Genomic DNA, 19,259 nt, shown 5'->3' on the forward strand with positions numbered 1-19,259 from the left:
GATGGGTAAGGGATAAACTGGCAGATGTGATGGTGGGGAAGATAAATGTTGATAGGGGAATACATTCTCATGGAAAATCAAGTCACGGGAAGTATAAATTTTCTTGGAAGATAAATCATAAATGCGATAACCTTTCTGAGCATAAGGATAACCAATGAAGATGTCAGGTTTCCCATGGTGATCAAACTTATTTTTAATAGAAATATTGTGAGCAAAACATAAACAACCAAAAACACGAAGATGGGAAAGAGTGGGAGGTGTTGTAAACAAAAGCTCATGAGGTGATTTGCCATTTAACAAGGTGTTAGGAATTTTGTTAATGAGATAGCCTGTGGTGAGAATGCATTCACCCCAGAAGGATAACGGGAGATGAGCTTGAAAACGTAATGCTCGTGCAACGTTGAGTAAGTGATGATGTTTTCTTTCAACAACAACGTTTTGTTGGGGAGTAGCAACGTAATTATGTTGGTGGATAACCCCATATTTGGAAAAAAATTGTTGCATGTTATGGGATATAAATTCGAATCCATTGTCGGATCGAAGGACTTGGATTTCATGAAAATGGTCATCAATGTTGCTATGGCCAGATATAAGCGAACGTATTGTAGAATGAAGTTGAGTATGAACCATGGCAAAAAAAGATTGTAAATGCATGACAGTTTCCGATTTGACAATTATAAGATAAATCCATGTAGTACGACTAAAATCATCGACAATAGTTAAGAAAAAATGAGCATTGGAATAGGATGGTAAATGAAAATGTGACCCCAAATGTCACAATGAATAATTTGAAAAGGTTTAATAGTTTTTATTGAACTATGAGAAAAATATAAATGTGTTTGCTTAGCTTGCGGACATACATTGCAAGTAGCATTATTGGAACTAGAAATGAAAGGAAACTGCTTAGCTAAAATCTGCAAATGCATGGAAAAGAGATGCCCTAAACGATAATGCCATAAATTATTGGTGGTGGAGTTGTGGGATGAGCAAACGGAAGCTAGTTAGAGATGGTAGAGTCACCCATTAAGCCGTCCCAATCCAATCTTCTTCTTCGATAACTGGTCCTGAAAAAGGCAAGAATCATTAGTGAACGTGACAGAGATAGGGTGAGACTTGACTAGTTCACTAATGGAAAGCAAGTTAAAATGAAAAATGGGAACAAACAGAACGTTGTCAAGATACAATAGAGGAGAGAGAATAACACTACCAACATGAGTAATTAAATGGTCTATTCCATCCGGAAGTTTAAGAGTAGAATGTGTTAAACAAGTATGATAATAAGAAAACAGATGTAATGATGAACAGACATGATTGGTAGCACCAGAGTCAATGATCCATATGGATTTAGAAAAACACGAGAGAGAAATACCTGTCAGGTTTATTTGTGAAGTGGTGTTATCTGAATCAAGCAAATTGAGAAGTTGGTTGTATTGTTCTGTGGAGAAAACAGGAGAATTGGAGTCCGTAGCAACTGAATTGGTTTGAGCAAGCTTGGGGAGATAACCGTGCAGTTTGTAACATGTACCAATATGATGTCCAACGCGGTTACAGTGATTGCAGAATGGATGAGCACGCGCGCCGTCCGGTTTGCCCCAGATCGAGGGCGTGCACTTTCGAGGTCATTCGCGAACTAGTGTTGTCAGGTCGCGGAGGTTTAGATGGGCCTGATTTAGAAGAAGAAACCCAGTTGGTCTTTTGAAAGTGGGTACTCAGGGCAGCAACGTCTGGAGCAGAAGGAAGAGAGAGTGCATGAATCTCTTGTTGCTTCTCTTCCTATCGGATTAAAGAATAAATCTTGGACATACGAGGAAAAGAATCCATTAAGAGAATTTGACTGCGAATAGATTGAAAACGAGCATCTAGGCCTTGCATGAATTTCATAGAACGGCCGTCTTCAATATTTTTGGCAAAAATAGATGCATGACTACAAGTACAGGCATAGTAGACAAAGAATTTAATTCATCCCATAAAGATTTAAGCAAAATGAAGTAAACAGATACCGAACGATTGTCTTGTTTGAGAAGAGTGACGGAATCCTTAAGTTGAAAGACCTTGGGTGCATTAGTTTGTGAAAAACGGTCACCTATATCTTTCCAGATTTCGGATGCAGAGTTGGCATAGAGAATGCTTCCACGGATATCTAGAGTAACAGAATTGAGAATCTATGAAGCAACGAGGTCATCACATCGCGACCACTTGGATTTTTCTTTGGGAGTACTAGGAAGTGTGACAGAGCCATCGACAAAACCAAACTTATTTTTTGCTCGAAGGGTTCTAGAGATAGACCGTAACCAAGTCGGATAATTGTCACCGGATAACAGAGGAGAGACGAGAATAGCCGTGGGACTATCTGAGTGGTGTACAAAGAAAGGATCATCGGAACTGGAGGAGAGTCATTATTTGTGTTTGAGGCGTCGGCCATTGAGAATTGAGAGGAGGCGGAAGCTTAGAGCGGTTAGGGTTAGGGTTTGGATCGAAATTAGGCTGATACCATGATAAATTAGAGAGAGATTAATTTGAGAGAATATTTACTTGATTGATTTCTACTATTTACACAATTATTTATATAGAGATTACAAGTTCCTAATATGTACACATTGTTTCTATCTTCGTGAATAGAAATCCTAAAACAAATAGGAAACAAATGGTACAAGCTGCGATACTGGAATGGAAGGCGTGTGCACACTCCAGTTGTTCTATGTTAGAGCGCGTGCGCGCTATGTCTTCTAATAAGCCCCCACTGCATAGCAGTATACTAGTCTTTATCTTAATGTGAGAGGGGATTTTTTTCCCCTAAATTTGTGTCGATTGAGCTCATTTTCACCACTAGTGAAGAACAAAAGAATAATAACTTTTAGGATCATGATTTCTTTTTCTTTTTCTTTTGTCTACAAAATGTTGCGCAGGCCACTTAGAAAAGTTGGAGAAACTTTTAGATGCAAAATCTAGCTTTGAAGATGACACTTCGCACAAGAGACCATTTAGTTTCATATGGGGAATGCATGTCAGCAAGAATATTTGCAGCTTTTATTTGAATAAGATTGGTGCTAAATTTAATTTGACTAAATTCACCACGAGTTGCACTTACGAAAGTGGGGTTTGGGGATTTTGTGTGTAGTTGACTAGTCGTTAAGAACGCTTCTGAGTGCCTTCTTTTATATAACAACAAGAGAGGTCCATGGTCTTAAAGCAGTTTCCTTGTATCCCCAGATTTCCTATTTACAACAGTTTTTCCTGAAGAAGAATTGGATCATACCAAGGCATGTTCAGTTAGCTCTTAGGAATGATGAAGAGTTTTGCAATTTGGCTTTACAGATTTCTGTTTTAGCAGCGTTGTAATATGATTAGTAGCGTGGACTCTGATTTAACATCCCACGAAATAGAGGTGGTGAAGTACGGTATAGATTAGAGAGTAAAGACTGAAGTATGAACACTAGAAAATAGTGATATGCTAGAGCATCTTCTCTGCTCAAGTACTTAAGAAGTTGAGGCTACCTCGTCAAGGTTTGCTGGTAGTAAGTTTTTAGAGTTTTAATTTGTCGGCAGGTGCTATCAAAGAAAATTCAATCTAAATGGAGACAGTGGAGGAAAGGAAAAAGAAGTAAAATTTGAAATAGATGCGACTTTCACGGGGGCAGTAGTGCATGACCGATATTTAGGACTATGTTAGATATTTTATGCCGTGCTCTGTATGGATGCCATTTGCATCAAAGTTGTTTCATCGTAGTGCAGTATGTGTCAGACATCCATTCAACTAAATAGACCACCAACGGCAATGATCAACTCAAACTTACAAAATCCTAAACTGGCGACCAAATGCAGACTTTACCTCAATTGTCTAAATGCAAAGGCAGAGCAATTGAACTAACCTATGAGGCAAGGGGTACTGCAATACAAAACATACATTCAGATTACGAAGAAGTAATATTGGTAAGAATTGCAATCGAAGTCTTCTCAGACAAATGAAATCAAACATATTTTCAGTTAATTCCTTGATCTTATTGGGCAGGTTACAATTGACACAAGGCCAGTGGCTATCAAAAAGTCAAAAGTAAATACGAGTACACTTCTTGAGAACTGCAGAAACCAAGATACTGAGATTCTTGTTCTTTACGAACCTTCTACAAATACCATCACTTTGCTAGTAATGATGATCCTGCACATAACGAAGGCCACAGTACTTGCGGATGACCGGTTGTTCCAAGTCGAGGCATATGAACTCAATTGGATATCCAAGTGCTGGGTTGTTGTCTATCATCAACAAAAGTAGACACGTGTCAAACAGAAGGCACTAGAACTAAACACATGGGCCTCAACAAGTATAGCTTCCACACACAGTTTATTAGTTTCATGATCGATGCCAAATGTTGTGAGTTGCAAGGAAAATTAACCATGAACTTACCTCCTTCACAAGCAAAAATCCTGCCCTCAACCTGAATGGGTGGAACTTCATTGATCAACTCCATTGGGGCTTTTTTGCTTCTATCCTGTAATATAAGGAGGTAATCATTGGAACACAAAGGTAAAGTACCAAGGGTTAGATTTCCTGTAAAACACATAAATAACTCACAAGATTCCAAGACAGGAAAAGATCCAAGTATGTGGTCACATCAGCTATACATGGTCCTAGCAGTACAAGTACAACAGTACCAAGAAAGAAAGCACACCAGTGATCAGTCCCCTTCCAAGTGGAACAGAATTGGATATGGTTGTAGTATAAAAATTCTTAGTACTTGCAGTAGCATTACTAAAAGACTCCACATAATTCAATCTAGCGTGTGTTTCGTTCATGCAATCCAGATTCTAGAAAGCAAGATAAAGTTAGAGAATATAAGGAAGAAGATGAACCAGAGGGGGCAAAGATTTGAGAAGCTTTTAAACATATACTGATATACGTATTAGGGAAAGTAACTTGTTTCAAATAAAGTAAACTTATTTACCGTTTTCATAAACAGTGCACTAGGTGATAAATGGTAAAAGTAAAAAGCTGCCCCTAATTAGATGAACCAAAGTACCAAACACATTCATAATGTTTTAAAGATGCAGCGGATCCTCTACTGCCAACATTAATTTTCTTAGAGTCCCACTCATTGTTGGCCATAAACTATTTAAGAACAGGTCTTTATAAGAAAACTTATGCCCATGGGTTCCCACAAAGGCAGTATAAAGTTTAAATGTATACAACAACAACAACAACAACAACAACAACAACAATAACAATAACAGGAACAACGAATAACGAAAAAGAAAAGAAAGAAAGAACCTTAATACTCCAAGCCACATCAAAATTGAATGTTTAACAATTATTTTTTTTACTCGATCCAAGTCATCATCACTGTGGTTTCCCTAAATCCCAATCCTCCTTAATAATTCAATTTCTTTCAAATGAAGAAATGATTCACTAACTTTTTTTCAGGTTTTCTTAGTAATTAAGAAGCAAATTTGCAAGTTTCTACCTTCAAATAATTTTTTTTTATTACTTCCACCAATCTTCATATGTTTCTGATGACCTATATGTACCGACTATTTCTTGTCCTGATGTTCCAGCCAACTTTTATAACAAGGGGAAAACGGAGTACAAAAGAGGGATTAAAATCCTATTACAGAGAAGTATTTATTTGGCAAAGAAAAAGTCCCCCATAATATACACAGAGCCTATAAATAAAACGCTATTGCACCAAATCAGGAAAACAACTTGTTCATCCCTGTCTAAAGGAATGAAAGACTCGTAAGAATAGTTACCACATCATGCCAAAACTGTATCAGAACCACGAGACGGTATCAACACCTATTTTTTTTTAACTTTCTTGACTTGTCAAAAGTGTTGTCACCTTTCTTACCTTATTTCTTATTTATTATTTTTTTAGTTTCAGTGGTTGTTTAAAGCCTGCATTCACAGAAGAAGAAAAAGTCGTGGTGACACAGGTGGCCGGGTGGGTGCATGGTGATAGTGGTGGAAAAGGAAAAACACCCCAGTATTTCATAGTTTTGTTGTGTCCTTGATAGTGGAGTCCGCTACCATCTTGTGGGGTTTGAATACCACGACTCAGAGTGATATCACTGTACAACATACTTATCTGTGGAATAATGGAATAGTGAGCTCCGTGATGTGACAGCATCAGAGCATGACTTTCCTCGGTCCAGATGAGTGGCCTACAGTATCATGCACTAACACTTTTTTGTCTGTCATGACTCCGAATTCATCCCTTGTAAGGTTCTTTTCCTGTTGTTCTTCTGTGGTTTATGTTTACACTGTCCTATCTAAAAGGTCCAGGCCAGTGCTCTGTGGTGTCATTGCATTGCTACCTTTTTCTCATGACACTTGCTAGTTCATACTTCCTTTTGTTTGTTCTTTTTTGCTTTTTTAATTTTTTTATATTTTTTCAAAAAAAGTTATATTCCATTACATTAAATAAATATTGTTACAGTTTTACAAGATAACTAGTACTTAACTAGATTCTTAGACAAGCGGCGGAGCCAGGGATTTGTTTCAGGGTGAGTCGGCGAGCACTACAAGTTTTCAGCTCCACTCAACTTGTGTGTACAAAACTACATGAGCTTAGTTTGTTTTCTTTTAGTTAAATATTATATATATTAATATATATATATATAGTCCTTCTCTAAAAAATAACTACTTAAGTTAACTTAAACTAAATACGTAAGTAAAACTTTACCTAGAAAATGAATTCAAACCTAATTTTTTGTGGTTATAAAGCACTCACCATAAAGATCGTCTTCACAAAATTTCTGTTTATCTGGAAACCTCTAACATAGATAAAAATTGTTGTCATTTTTAAAAAGAAATCTAATGGTCCAGAAATGTCAAATTTTTGCAATCATTTTTTATATATATAAGAGGTTTCCAAATGAGCTGAAATTTTGAAGAGATGATCATTATGGTGAGTATATCATAACCACAAAAAATTATGAATAAATTCATTTTCTAGGTGAAGTTTTTTAATTACGTACTTATTTTAAGTTAACTTAAGTAGCTATTTTCTAGATAATGAGTCTATATATATATATATATATATATAAGAAAACAAACATTCTTAATTTATTTTGTCAATATTTGAAAATATTAATTTATTTTGTCAATATTTGAAAATAAAAAAATATGTTAATATTTTTAGGTAATGGACATTTCCTAGTTCTTAAGTGTTGAATAGGGTCACAAGTCACACACAACTCATAGGATTAGCAACCAGTTAATCTAGTTTAGCCCAAGTAAATTAAACTAAATAACATCATTAGTATTTATCGAAAAAATAGTAAATTAAAAATTTGAGATTGTTAGTTGCACATATTTGTTCATTATGTTATTCAATTTATTAATTATTAAGCAAAGTGTCAACAATATATTCACCATATTTCCAATTTCCCTCTTCCTCTATGACAAGTCACTTGTGAAATGTCACCTGTCATAAATGCCACATGGTTTCTAACAATTAAAGAAGCATGCAAGCATATAATATGAGGGGCTTACCATATCATTAACCCTCTTTGCATGTACAGTTTTTCTAATTTTTTCAGTTCAAGTGAAGCGATATGTTTCTTGATGCAGCCATCAGACTCAACAACAGAAATATTACCTTGACCAAATAATCCTTCATGGTTCTCATTTTTACAACTAATTAAAGCCCTTATTCAATGCATAAAGAGAAAATTCATGGCATAATAGTGGCAAATAATATTATTAGTTTTACCAACTCTCAAAGCACTTTTTTTGGCTAAAATCCAAGGTGAGCCAGGGCATACCCTCGATGCCCCTTGGCTCAGCCACTGACTAAGACTAGTTGCATTGATACCACAACTCAAGATGTCGGTTTCAATTCAGCCAGTTATTAACCAAAATAATTAGATTATGATATTCTCCCACCTTCGTATATAATCTAAATTTCTTAAGCAATGAGGCTCCCCGAGACCAACCATATACCACTTCCTTGACTTCCTCCATAATCTTATGGGTAGCCTTCTCCTTGATTTCAAAAATCCCCCTGTTACACTCATTTCAAAGCACTCACACTACCGCCTTTGGTAAGCGATCCACTATCCACTTAGCTCTATAATTTTGTCCGAGACTACGGCCTCACTAATATTTTCTGACAATGGACATAGTATCCTAAAACAATTCCCAAATACACTGGCCACCGTACAACGAACTAGAAGATGATTAACATACTCCTCATTCGCCCAACAAAGTGCACATTCCTTGATGAGCTCCATCCCTTCTGCATTAAGTGTATCAATGGTTTGGATACGCCTAAGACAGGCCATCTAAGTAAAGAATGCCATTTAAATGGAATTGGGCACCCAAATCCTTTTGTATGGAAAATTCACAATGACTTCATCGGCCTCTAACTTCTCTTCTGCTTTACTCTTTGCTAGTACCCCATAAAATGACTTCACAGAATAAGTGGTGTCCTTGTTTTATTTCCACTCTATTGTGTCCTTGATACAACGAACTAGAAGATGATTAACATCCTCCTCATCCGCCCGACAAAGTGCACATTCCTTGATGAGCACCATCCCTTCTGCATTAAGTGTATCAATGGTTTGGATACGCCTAAGACAGGCCATCTAAGTAAAGAATGTCAATTAAATGGAATTGAGCACCCAAATCCTTTTGTATGGAAAATTCACAATGACTTCATCGGCCTCTAACTTCTCTTCTGCTTTACTCTTTGCTAGTACCCCATAAAATGACTTCACAGAATAAGTGGTGTCCTTGTTTTATTTCCACTCTACTGTCTTCCTCCCCATGCACCACCCCCATTTTGGCAAATACATACAACAAAATTAGTATACACATTGACTTCCCAACTATTCATATTTCTTCTCAACACCAAATTCCAAGCAACTCCATTTTCCCCTCTACTCATAGCATCCGCCACTCTTGCATTCTTGTTGGTTGCTAGCTCATAAATATAGTAGGGACTTGATCCCTAAGTAATCTTTCCCCTATCCATACATCATGCCAAAAGAAAATAGTAGCTCTCCCGGTTAAAATCTTAGACCTTTCTTAAATTGAACCCATCCACTAGTTATGCTTCTCCATAAAGTAATACCATAAGGACACTGGAATTTTTGAATTCCACATACCCTCCTTCTCCCCATATTTATCTACAGTTACCCTCCTCCAAAGATGTTCTTTCTCCTCATCATACCTCCACAACCATTTTGACAAAAACGTTTCATTCATGGCTTCTAAACATTTGCATCCCAAACCCCCTTCCTTCTTGGTAAGTCAAAATCTCTCCGATCTCACCTAAAGTAATTTCCTTATCCCCTCACTACTACCCCACACAAACCTTCTATTCTTAAGTTGGTTAATACACCTTTGGTATAGGAAAAAGAAAGAGGAAATAGTTAGGAATTTGGCTTATGGTTAAATTTAGCATGGTTATTAACCCTTTTTGAGGTAAAAGTTTTGCTTTCCACCTCATTAACTTACTAGAAACCCTCTGAAGTACTTTGGTCCATATTGCTATTTGGTTTATTTTTAGCGCCAGCGGTAATCTTAATCTTATATAAGTGGATGGAAACTAATCTACCTCACAACTCAATACATGAGCAATTTCTTCCAAGTTCTCCACATCTCCTACTTCATACACTTTGGATTTGGATAAATTAATCTTTTCCACTTGAAAGCCATCTCAAACAAAAGTAACAAAGTCTTATGCGCTTTCACCCTTTCCACCGATGCCTCCAAAAAGAACATGGTGTCATATGCAAATTGTAAGTGTAAAATTGCCAAAACATCTTCTCTTGGTGCAACATTGAATTCTTAAAAAACCCCTTCCTCGACCAACATAGTAGTCATCTTGCTAAGAACCTCGGTCACCTTAATAAAGAGAAATGGAGAAAGAGGATCTCCTTGCCGAATTCCCCTAGTGCTTTTGAAAAGACCTTTTGGAGACCCAGACCCATCTGTGAGAATAGAGAAGCGAGCATTTGAGATGCGCAACTGGATCCATCTTCTCCAATTACTTCCGAAACCCATTCTTTCCATCCCATAATCAAATAATCTCCACAAGATGCAATCATTAGCTTTCATCGTGTCCACTTTCACTTTCACTACCACACCCCAACTCCCTTCTTTGAGCTTAGAGTCAATAATCTCATTCGCTATGAGACAACAATCTAAAATTTGCCTCCCTTTAGGTTCTTTTGTTCTTCTGTGGTTTAATTTTACCACCTCTCCTATCTCAGGTGTGCTCTAGACCTTTTCACCGATATTAAACTGAATCCAAAATAAACTATTTTCTTGCCCTCCAATATGCTTTATGGTTTAGCATATCTGAAACGAGAAAGAGGTAGAAGAAGATGATTAATTAAGCTTAGTGAGGTTCTTAGGCATCAACAAAGATTCTAGAATATATAGGTCTAGAACCAACTCAGAGAACAACTCAAGAGGCATAGCCGTCAAGATATTGTATCTTCCAAGAAAGATGGAAGGTTTGTATCAGCTTTAACCCGCTAATGGCCCACAAGATGTTACAAACAGCCACAAGGATGAGGTTGTATAGTCTTCACTACCTCTTTCTAATGTGAAGGCAGCGAGGCACATGCTGCCATGCTATGACACCAGCATGACGTGATCAGCCATGCCACCACACCAAATGAAGACGTCCCGTTAAGTCCTTTTCCAACTTTCCTTTTTAATTTCCTTTTCAGTTTTTTTTTTTGAGTGGTAAAAAGTATTCATATATTCCAAATCATAATCAAAGTTACAAAAGGTTAATCCCCATTTAGCAAGATGCTAAGTTACAAAATTACCCACACCCTAAACATAAGATACCCTTCAAGTACAAAATACAATGTTATCCCAATCACACACAAAGTCTTGAAATCTTAAGGTCTTCAAATCGGCCACTCCCCTAGACCAATTGTAGAGTACTTCTTTGATCTCCAACAAGATTTTAAATGCTTCCTTGGTCTTTTGCTCAAATATTCTCCAATTTTTTTCATTCCATGGAACCCAAATAATTGCTCTAGAAAGGTGTTCCGCCATCCATCTTAACTTCGGCGATAGAGCATGTTTTATAATATCCCCACCAAATGCATCCTCAATTCTAATCGGCGGTGTCCTAGGTTTGTTGAATGACACAAAAAGTACCTCCCACATCCTCGTAGCAAAAGAACACCAAATAAAAATATGATCCACATCCTCTCTAATCCCTCCACAAAAAGAGCATTTATTATCAATAGTCATTCCTTTAGAGATTAGCTTGTCTACAGTTTGAACCCTCCTTAGAAACGCCATCCAAGTGAAGAATGCCACTTTAAAAGGAATAGAAATAGAAGGCATCCAAATCCTCCTATATGGAAAATCCACTAAAATCTCTTTAGGTTTCAGCACTCTTCTCACATGATTTTTGGCAAGGACCCCCATACATCGATTTCACTGTGAAAACTTTGCTTTTATCCCACCTCCAAAGGCGCCCATCTTTTTCCCCAAACTTATCCCCCTATTGATAAATAGTGCCCAATAAGCTAACGAAAGTAGGTGCCTCCCAATCATTTAACCTCCTTCTCAGGGTAATTTCCCATTCCATCCCATTCACATTCACGCTCCTTTTAGCATAATCTCCTACCTTGGCATTTTAGTTCACCACAATACCGTAGATAGCGGCATATTGTTCACATAGTGTGATTAGGGCTGTCCACAAATAACCGAAAACTGAAAAACCGAACCGAACCGGCCGGTTTTTTCGGTTTCTAATATAACCGGTTCGGTTTTCGGTTCTCAATACTAAAAACCGACTATTTTTGTGCGGTTTTCGGTTTCATACCTCGGTTAACCGTTATAAACCGAACCGAACCGAGATTAATCTTATTTCACATTATTAAATTTTTCTCTTTTTGACTGCCCATAAATGTTGACTTCTAAACTTAGTCAGCACAGCAACTTAGACACCCAACTCATAACTTTTACCTAAGAACATCTACATATACATGGGCCAATATTTTTTGATGGGCATATGCGTTGAATATGGGACTAAAGTAAAATGGTAAGAGTTTCACTTTCAAGAAACTCTCTCACACTCTCTCTTTCACCTTGCACACTCCTGCATCCCTCCTCTCTCTAGCTCAAAAGCATTTTGATTTATAAAATAAATCCAAAATGAAGACATGAAGAATTCTAAAAGTTTTAGAAGTATTTAAAACAAACTTCTCAAATTCTAACAATGACCCACTTCACAAAACTATGATTCCAACTCATCAACCATTAAAACTTGGTTAGAAATGGAAAGTGAAGGAGAAAACTTCATAGTTACTATTTCGTATGAAATGTAGATTAGAGCATGGATTGAGCAATTAACTTTTAAGTCATCTCATGTTCATAAAATTGAATTGAATGGAACTATACCAAAACTCAAAAACTTGACAAACTATTAACATTACCAACCAAAGTGATGAGAATGGACTATGTGATTGGAATTAGATGTAATGGAAAAAAGAAACAGTAGAAGTTATGTGAGATTGGGAAAAACAATGGTGTATTAAAAGAAAGAAAGAAATGGGTGTTGGGTTAGAAATTGGTGGGTTGCAATTTGGTGAAGAAGAGAAAGTGATAATGACAAGTTGGAACAACAAACTGTTTTAGTCCCATATTGTTTAAAAAAGCCAAAAATAACGCTAAAAGGAAGTTACAAATAAAGTAGCTGAGGCATGGGCCTCAATAGGTGCTCTGGATGGCTCCATCTTGTGGGTCTATCGGTGGGCCGCTGACTAATTGTAAAAAGTTGTTGTCAAAGTCCAAAAACCGAAAGTTATAACCGAACCGAACTGAATTTCGGTTTGGTTTTTAATCGGTTTTAGTGACTTGTCAGTTCGGTTTCGGTTGCTATTTTATAGAACCGATCAATTCGGTTCGGGCCAAGTTTTTATTATAAACCGGACCGAACCGAACCGTGAACACCCCTGAGTGTGATAGTGGTGTCTCTCCAAGCCATGTATCATGCCAAAAAGATATAGAACTATTCTCACCCGGTAAAAGAGTTACCCCTTTAGAAAATATTTCCCACCCTTTCATGATGCTCTTCCATAGTGTGATACCATAAAGTCTCCGAGGTTGCTTTAGTTTCCATTCACTTTCCCCTTCCCCGTATTTATCTACTATTATCCTCCTCCAAAGATGTTCTTTTTCTTCTCCATTACTAGCAAAGCATTACCATTTTGCTAGTAATGTTTCCCCCATGGCATATATATACTTGCACCCAAGCCTATCTCATCTAACCCAATGAATCTTCCTCTTCTCCTCACTACTTCCCCACACAAATCTTCTAAACACCATCTCTAATTGGTCAATCACACCAAAGCTAAGTTCGAAAGCAATACATGTTTCAACCCAAACCTTTCAGATTACTCTTTGAAGTGGTTTTTTAGCTCATCTAAAGAATCAATGAACACTTCCAGTACATATGGTCAGTGGATAATATCCACAAAAAATATCCTAGATTTCCTAATAAAACAAGGGATCATAGATTTCCCAAAGAATAAAGGAAATTACCTTCTTTTTTTGGACATTGCTAATATCCTATCAAACCCAGTATTTATTGCGAAGAAAGTGATTATTGGGCAAGGAAATCAAGCATTTGAGAAGTGCTTTATAACATTGTAAAGTTGTGAAGTTAGGTCACCCTACTGTATTATGAATATCAGATATCTGAGGGAACAGATCCACTGAGCTCATAGAGTATAAGAAAATAGAGGGATAAAATTTAGATCTTAAAAATAACCTACACGCACTTACCCAACATTCTTTCAAAATCTCATGTACTTCCGTGGGAAAGAAGACCAAGTACTTCTGTACTGCTCTGGTACACTTTGAAAAAAAAACAGTGCGTCCAGTATTTCTTAGTCTCTTTAGGTAGCAGCTACCATCACCAGAAGTGCAGCAAACACTGTAAAAGAAGGAAATTTAGTATTAAAACCGAAATTCAAGAAAAAGTCTGGTCATAAGAAGTAAAACACAAATAAGAAAAATAAATTCCTGTATGTTATATCATAAGGACCCAGCTTCCAGGAATAATAGAATAGAATCACTCTTGCAGAGGCTAAGAGGTGGCAATCAGCCAAATGATAGGGGCAAGGAAGATATGGAATTTAAATTATATTTAACATACTAAATAAGAGAAGAAGAAAAAGAATAGCTGGACAAGACGAGAGAAAGAAGGAAAGGACTCAATTAGCTTCGCCTTCTATCTGACAATAAAAGAAAATATATTGCATGAGGATCATACATAAACACAATGAATTGAGAGAAAACGATAAGTTCACCAAGAAAGCCAATATTAGTAGAAAGATACTACAGGCTGACCAACCAACTATTACTCAAAATGTAGTCCAGATATACACATGAACACTTCACGTCCACGTTTATGGAATTACTAGGGTAATTACAATAAGGTATTACAAACAGAAAAAGACAATAGTATTAGATAGACAAATTGAACCACGGATAAATGGAATATATATACAGATATATGTGAAATATATTTTGAAACTGAAAGGAAACGGGGGGTCGAGGAGGAGATGGAAGAGAGATATGGAAGGATTTTGACTTAAAAGATATAAATTTCTTGGGCCTTTTTAGGAAATGTATGTACAGCGACCTACAAAAAAAAAAAACAGGAAATGTAAAGGTACCTAGATTTCGAGAATAACAGAAACCATTTGAATGCGCAAAGAGGTGGGACTCAACAGATAAGGGTAAGTAAAGACGAGGTTCTGGGATTCGCTTGTCATTGACCATCTCTCAGTAATGGGATAGTTTTTCCCAGTAAAAATTTGTCATTGTAAAATACTCCAAAACAAGTAACCGCGAAAGTGGTTCAGTGTGCTTACCTTTTTGGTTGTTCCATCCAAACAAAAATGCTCACAACCCGATAAATGGATATTTGTGATCTTCGTTTAAGCTACATCCTGCCTGGGAGAAGTGCCCACCCAATGAAATGAACATTGATAAAAGCCACGTTCGTTCTTTCCGTCTTTTAAGTATATGAACTACAGTTGGTATTTGCAAACAGCACTAACTGCCCGAAAATGAAAATTCCTCATCAAACAAGTTCCGTGAATAAGGGCACCATATGTAACTCAATTTGGTTTCATTCCCCTTCTCATCATTTCATCCCGCAGTTCAAAAGCTTTACTCAACTCCCCATTGACACAACAACCATATATTAAAAAGTTATACGCCAATGTATCAGGTTTCAGTCCCTTATTCAACATCGTGTTCCATAGGGTTAGAGCTTCCTGCAGCTCACCACTTCTGCAGTACCAGTATATGAGAGTCGAGTAGCTGATACAATCAGGAGTAATACCATTACCTAACATTTCAAGAAGTAGCTGCGAAGCTTCTTGAGTTCTACCCTCTAGGCAGAAACCCTGGATTAGTATATTATAAGTGACAGTATTTGCCAAGAGCCCACTGATCATTGTCTTGTGCAGCTGCACAGCTTTCTCGATATTTCCTTCTTTAGTGAGGTGATCAAGAAAACAGCCAAATGTTACCTGATTGGGGATGCAGTTCCTAACCAGCATTTCCTTGCAAAGCAACTCCGCCTTTTCGACTAAGCCAGCCACACACAACCCATGTACAAGTACAGTGTATGTTACAATATTTGGTATGCAATCTTCCCTAACCATTTTATCAAATAAACCAAAGGCCTCTTTGACATTTCCTAATCTGCAATGTGCATCAATCACGTTCGTGTATATTACCTTATCAGGCTTAAATCCTCGTTTATACATCTCAGTTAATAGCCGATATGATTGTACCATATCTTTCTGTTTCAAAACACCACAGATAAGCACACCATAAGAAACAAGATCAATGCCAATTCCTCTTTCCACCATTTCTTTGCAAGCACCAAAGGCTTCAACTAACCGCCCTTCCTTACAATATCCATGCAAGAGTGCAGAAAAACACATCTCATTCAGTCTATGATTCTCTCCATGAAGATCATTCATGAACTCTTTGGCTTCAGATACCCTACCTGTCAAACATAGACCACTTATCAAAGACCGGTAGGTATACGTATCAGGTAGAAGACCCTTAGCCGACATTTCATCAAGCAGCTCGAAGGCTCTGACAGTGTTTCCTAGCTGGCAGAACCCATCAATCAAAACGTTATAGGTTACTTCATTTGGAGTCAAGTTCAGTTCCACCATTTCCTTAAACAAATTATCTGCTTCAACCATCATATTTGCATCGCAAAGACCACCAATGAGTGCAGTGAAGGTGTAAGTGTTGGGCGATATGCCTTTCTCAACCATCAGGTGGTATATCTTGAAAGCGTTATTCAAATCTCCTTCCCTACAGTATCCACTAATTAACGATGTATAAGTTACAACAGTTGGCGCTAATCCCTTTTTTACCATCTCGTCAAGCAAAGTTTCTGCTTTGCTAAGATTCCCAAATTTAGAACACCCACAGATGAGAGAATTGTAGGGATACACAGTCAGCTTTATTCCTTCCTCTATCATTCTATCGAGCAAATGGAACGCAACATCAAGTTTCCCATTTTTGCAAAACGAATCAATCAAAATCGAATAAGTGATATCATTGGGTGACAAACCTTTCTCCCTCATCTTTCTAAACAGTGACTGCGCTTCATCCAACTTGCCTTCTTTACAAAGAGAGTTGATCAAAGCATTGTAAGCAAACAAATTCGGTATAATTCCAATCTTACCCAACCTATTAACCAAATCAAAAGCCTCTTCAGTCCTTCCCTTCCTCCTTAGCCCGTCAACTAAACAAGTACAAGCAGCCTCGCTCGGAACTAAACCTAATTCAAGCATTTCCGTCATCATCTCTACTGCTAAATCCAAATAAAAAACTTTACAAAGCCCAAGAACTAATGTACAATAAGTAACAACATCAGCCTTCAATCCTCTACAACCCAAAACATTCTTAACCTCAACAGCCTCACCAACTCTACCATTCTTACACAAACCATGAATCAAAACATTACAAGCTACAACACTATTCATTTCCATCTCATCAACAATCACCTTAGCCCTAACATAATCCTTCAACTCACAAAAACTCCGAACAACCGAAGTATAAACATACACATCGGGACGAACCCCAATCCTATAAACCTCATAAAAAACATCCAAAACCATCTCAAACCTCCTAACCCTAACCAACCCATTCAACACAGTACTAACACTCCTCACCTCAGGTACTAATCCACACCCTCTCATTGCCTTAACAACATACACCGCCTCGAAAACTCGTTTATTCAAAACAAAAGTTTGGACCAAAACATCAAACCCTGAACTCGACTCATACCCAAACCCACATTTGTTAAAAGCAATAAACATTAGTTCAAACAATTCTTTGACATTTAATCCATTGTTATTATAAATAAATGAATGTGCAATTGATGAAGCAGGCCAATAAAGATTACTATTAACTAATGAATGTATTAATATGGCAAACGATAGATTTGAGTGGTGGAAATTTTGATGTAAGCCTAGAAAGTTAAAAAAACGTAATGATAATTTTGCATTGTCTAATGTTTGTAGTAGGATGTTTTCTACGTGATGGGGTTTTAAGGTTTGGGAAATTAATGGGGTGGTTAATGAAACGGTCCACCTTTTTTTACTTTGGATTATTTCTTTTACTGTTTTTATGAAAATAATTTCGTCTTTGGTGTGGAAATGTTGGAGAGAGAAAGTGGGGCGGAGGAGTTTCATTTTTTCTTTGTTGTTTTTATTTTTTTCATTTGTGTTTGAAAATGAAAGTGAAGAAGAAGAAATGAGTTGGGTTTGGAGTCAGTTGACTTGGTGGTCATAAAGGGCCGGGTTTCAAAGCCCAATAGTACATTTAAAGCCCAAAAAAGTTTGACTACAAGAATGTTGCCTAGCTTACTGCCTCAAAAAGCTCTGGTGCAATCATGTCATGTGTTAGTAAGGGAACAGATTGGAGGTGATGAAACTTTGAGTTAGATATAAAACACTGAGGTGATGAACCATTTACATCCGCAATTATGTGGAAATCCTTGATACCAGGTGGCATATCGAAACAGTCGCCATATATAGCCTGCGTCTGACGAAAACGAGAAGAACAAGCAGCAGCTTTCCCATGTCAATTTTTAAGATTCTTGCCTCTAATTTCTAGCCCTAAATTATTATTAGTTTTGTCCTTTTTATTCCTTTTCAACTCTTTCTTTTGATTGCGCGTCATCTCTACACTATATGATAGCCGGGTTTTCCGGAACTAACTCTCACCATAGAACAGGCAAATTTTAATCTCTCTATTTATCTAATTGAGAAGTACCTCCCTCATTGAAATTATAACCAGCTCTCTTTTTATTAATAATTTAGAAACCACTCCCCTCTCCCTTTTTTCAATTAGCCCCCCACTGTTTTTATTCAACACAATCAGAATCGATTGAAACCATGCTACCTATCGATCTTGAAAGACCGGTTTGAAAATTGAACAACTGATGTGTAGCTCAGTCTGCATACTTGTTGTGGAATGATTGTAGGTCTAAATATATACGACAAACTCTTAACCGAAGGCCAGAAGGCATAAACCTAATGATCCATATTGTTTTGTGTTGGGTAGTAGTTTTGGGCCTGGGTTGGATCAAAGACAGATTTGGCTTAATGATCCAATCAATTACGAGAACTGGATTCACGGGGCTGTTGTGTTTTTCATGCAAAGGCTTAAACAAACACGACTTTTTCGTAATGGATACTACTCGATCAACACGAGTCCCTTCTCCATTTCCATCGGTTCTGATCACCAACCCAACTGCTTTTTCACAACACAAAAGTCGTTGTGATCTTGGTTCTCTAGTTATATTTCTCCTATTCTTCTTTTAAACACTAACCTTAATTCTCCACCACTACAAGTCTACAACCAACAAACATGCCTTTCTGCATTCTACCCTCAATTTTACGTAGAATCACTACTACTACTGATCGTCCAATACTACTCTACACCGCGATGTGGTCCTTAATGTTAACGGTAACCGTGGCTGTGGCCTCATTATCACCTGAGATTGCCTTTGTAACCACAATATCCCCGACATCTTCGTTCTCTCAAGCGTGTAAAGGAAATGGTTATGGGAGGGTCCCGTTAGATCTTCCCGGAGAGGTGTTTTGCTTTCCTATTCAGCTCTTCAGAAAGTCTAGTATTGACTTCCTTATTCCTTCAGTCTTTGCTGCCTTGATTGTAGCCGGTTCAGCATGCGTGGTTCGAGCCATGGGCTTGTTGGAAAACAGGACTGGCTGAG

General features: G+C 37.4%; 2 protein-coding genes across 2 annotated transcripts; one reads left to right on the top strand and one right to left on the bottom strand.

Moving 5' to 3' along the window:
* Positions 1–3,909: 3,909 nt before the first annotated feature.
* On the bottom strand, positions 3,910–17,749 carry LOC147488720 (Pentatricopeptide repeat (PPR) superfamily protein). The gene is made up of 4 exons (XM_086570950.1): positions 14,854–17,749; positions 13,760–13,910; positions 4,403–4,487; positions 3,910–4,251 (listed from the first exon to the last, which is right to left on the bottom strand). Exon 1 carries the CDS (start codon positions 17,710–17,712, stop codon positions 15,103–15,105), a length of 2,610 nt encoding a protein of 869 aa, XP_086427076.1. The 5' UTR covers positions 17,713–17,749; the 3' UTR covers positions 3,910–4,251; positions 4,403–4,487; positions 13,760–13,910; positions 14,854–15,102.
* A 1,143-nt stretch (positions 17,750–18,892) lies between these two features.
* LOC147488721 (uncharacterized) lies at positions 18,893–19,258 on the top strand. The gene has a single exon (XM_086574468.1). It carries the CDS (start codon positions 18,893–18,895, stop codon positions 19,256–19,258), a length of 366 nt encoding a protein of 121 aa, XP_086430594.1.
* The last annotated feature ends 1 nt before the right edge of the window (position 19,259 follows it).

The sequence above is a fragment of the Coptis chinensis genome, chromosome 7 (genome assembly GCF_015680905.1).
Source record: "Coptis chinensis isolate HL-2020 chromosome 7, ASM1568090v1, whole genome shotgun sequence".
In the NCBI taxonomy this organism is placed as follows: Eukaryota; Viridiplantae; Streptophyta; class Magnoliopsida; order Ranunculales; family Ranunculaceae; genus Coptis; species Coptis chinensis.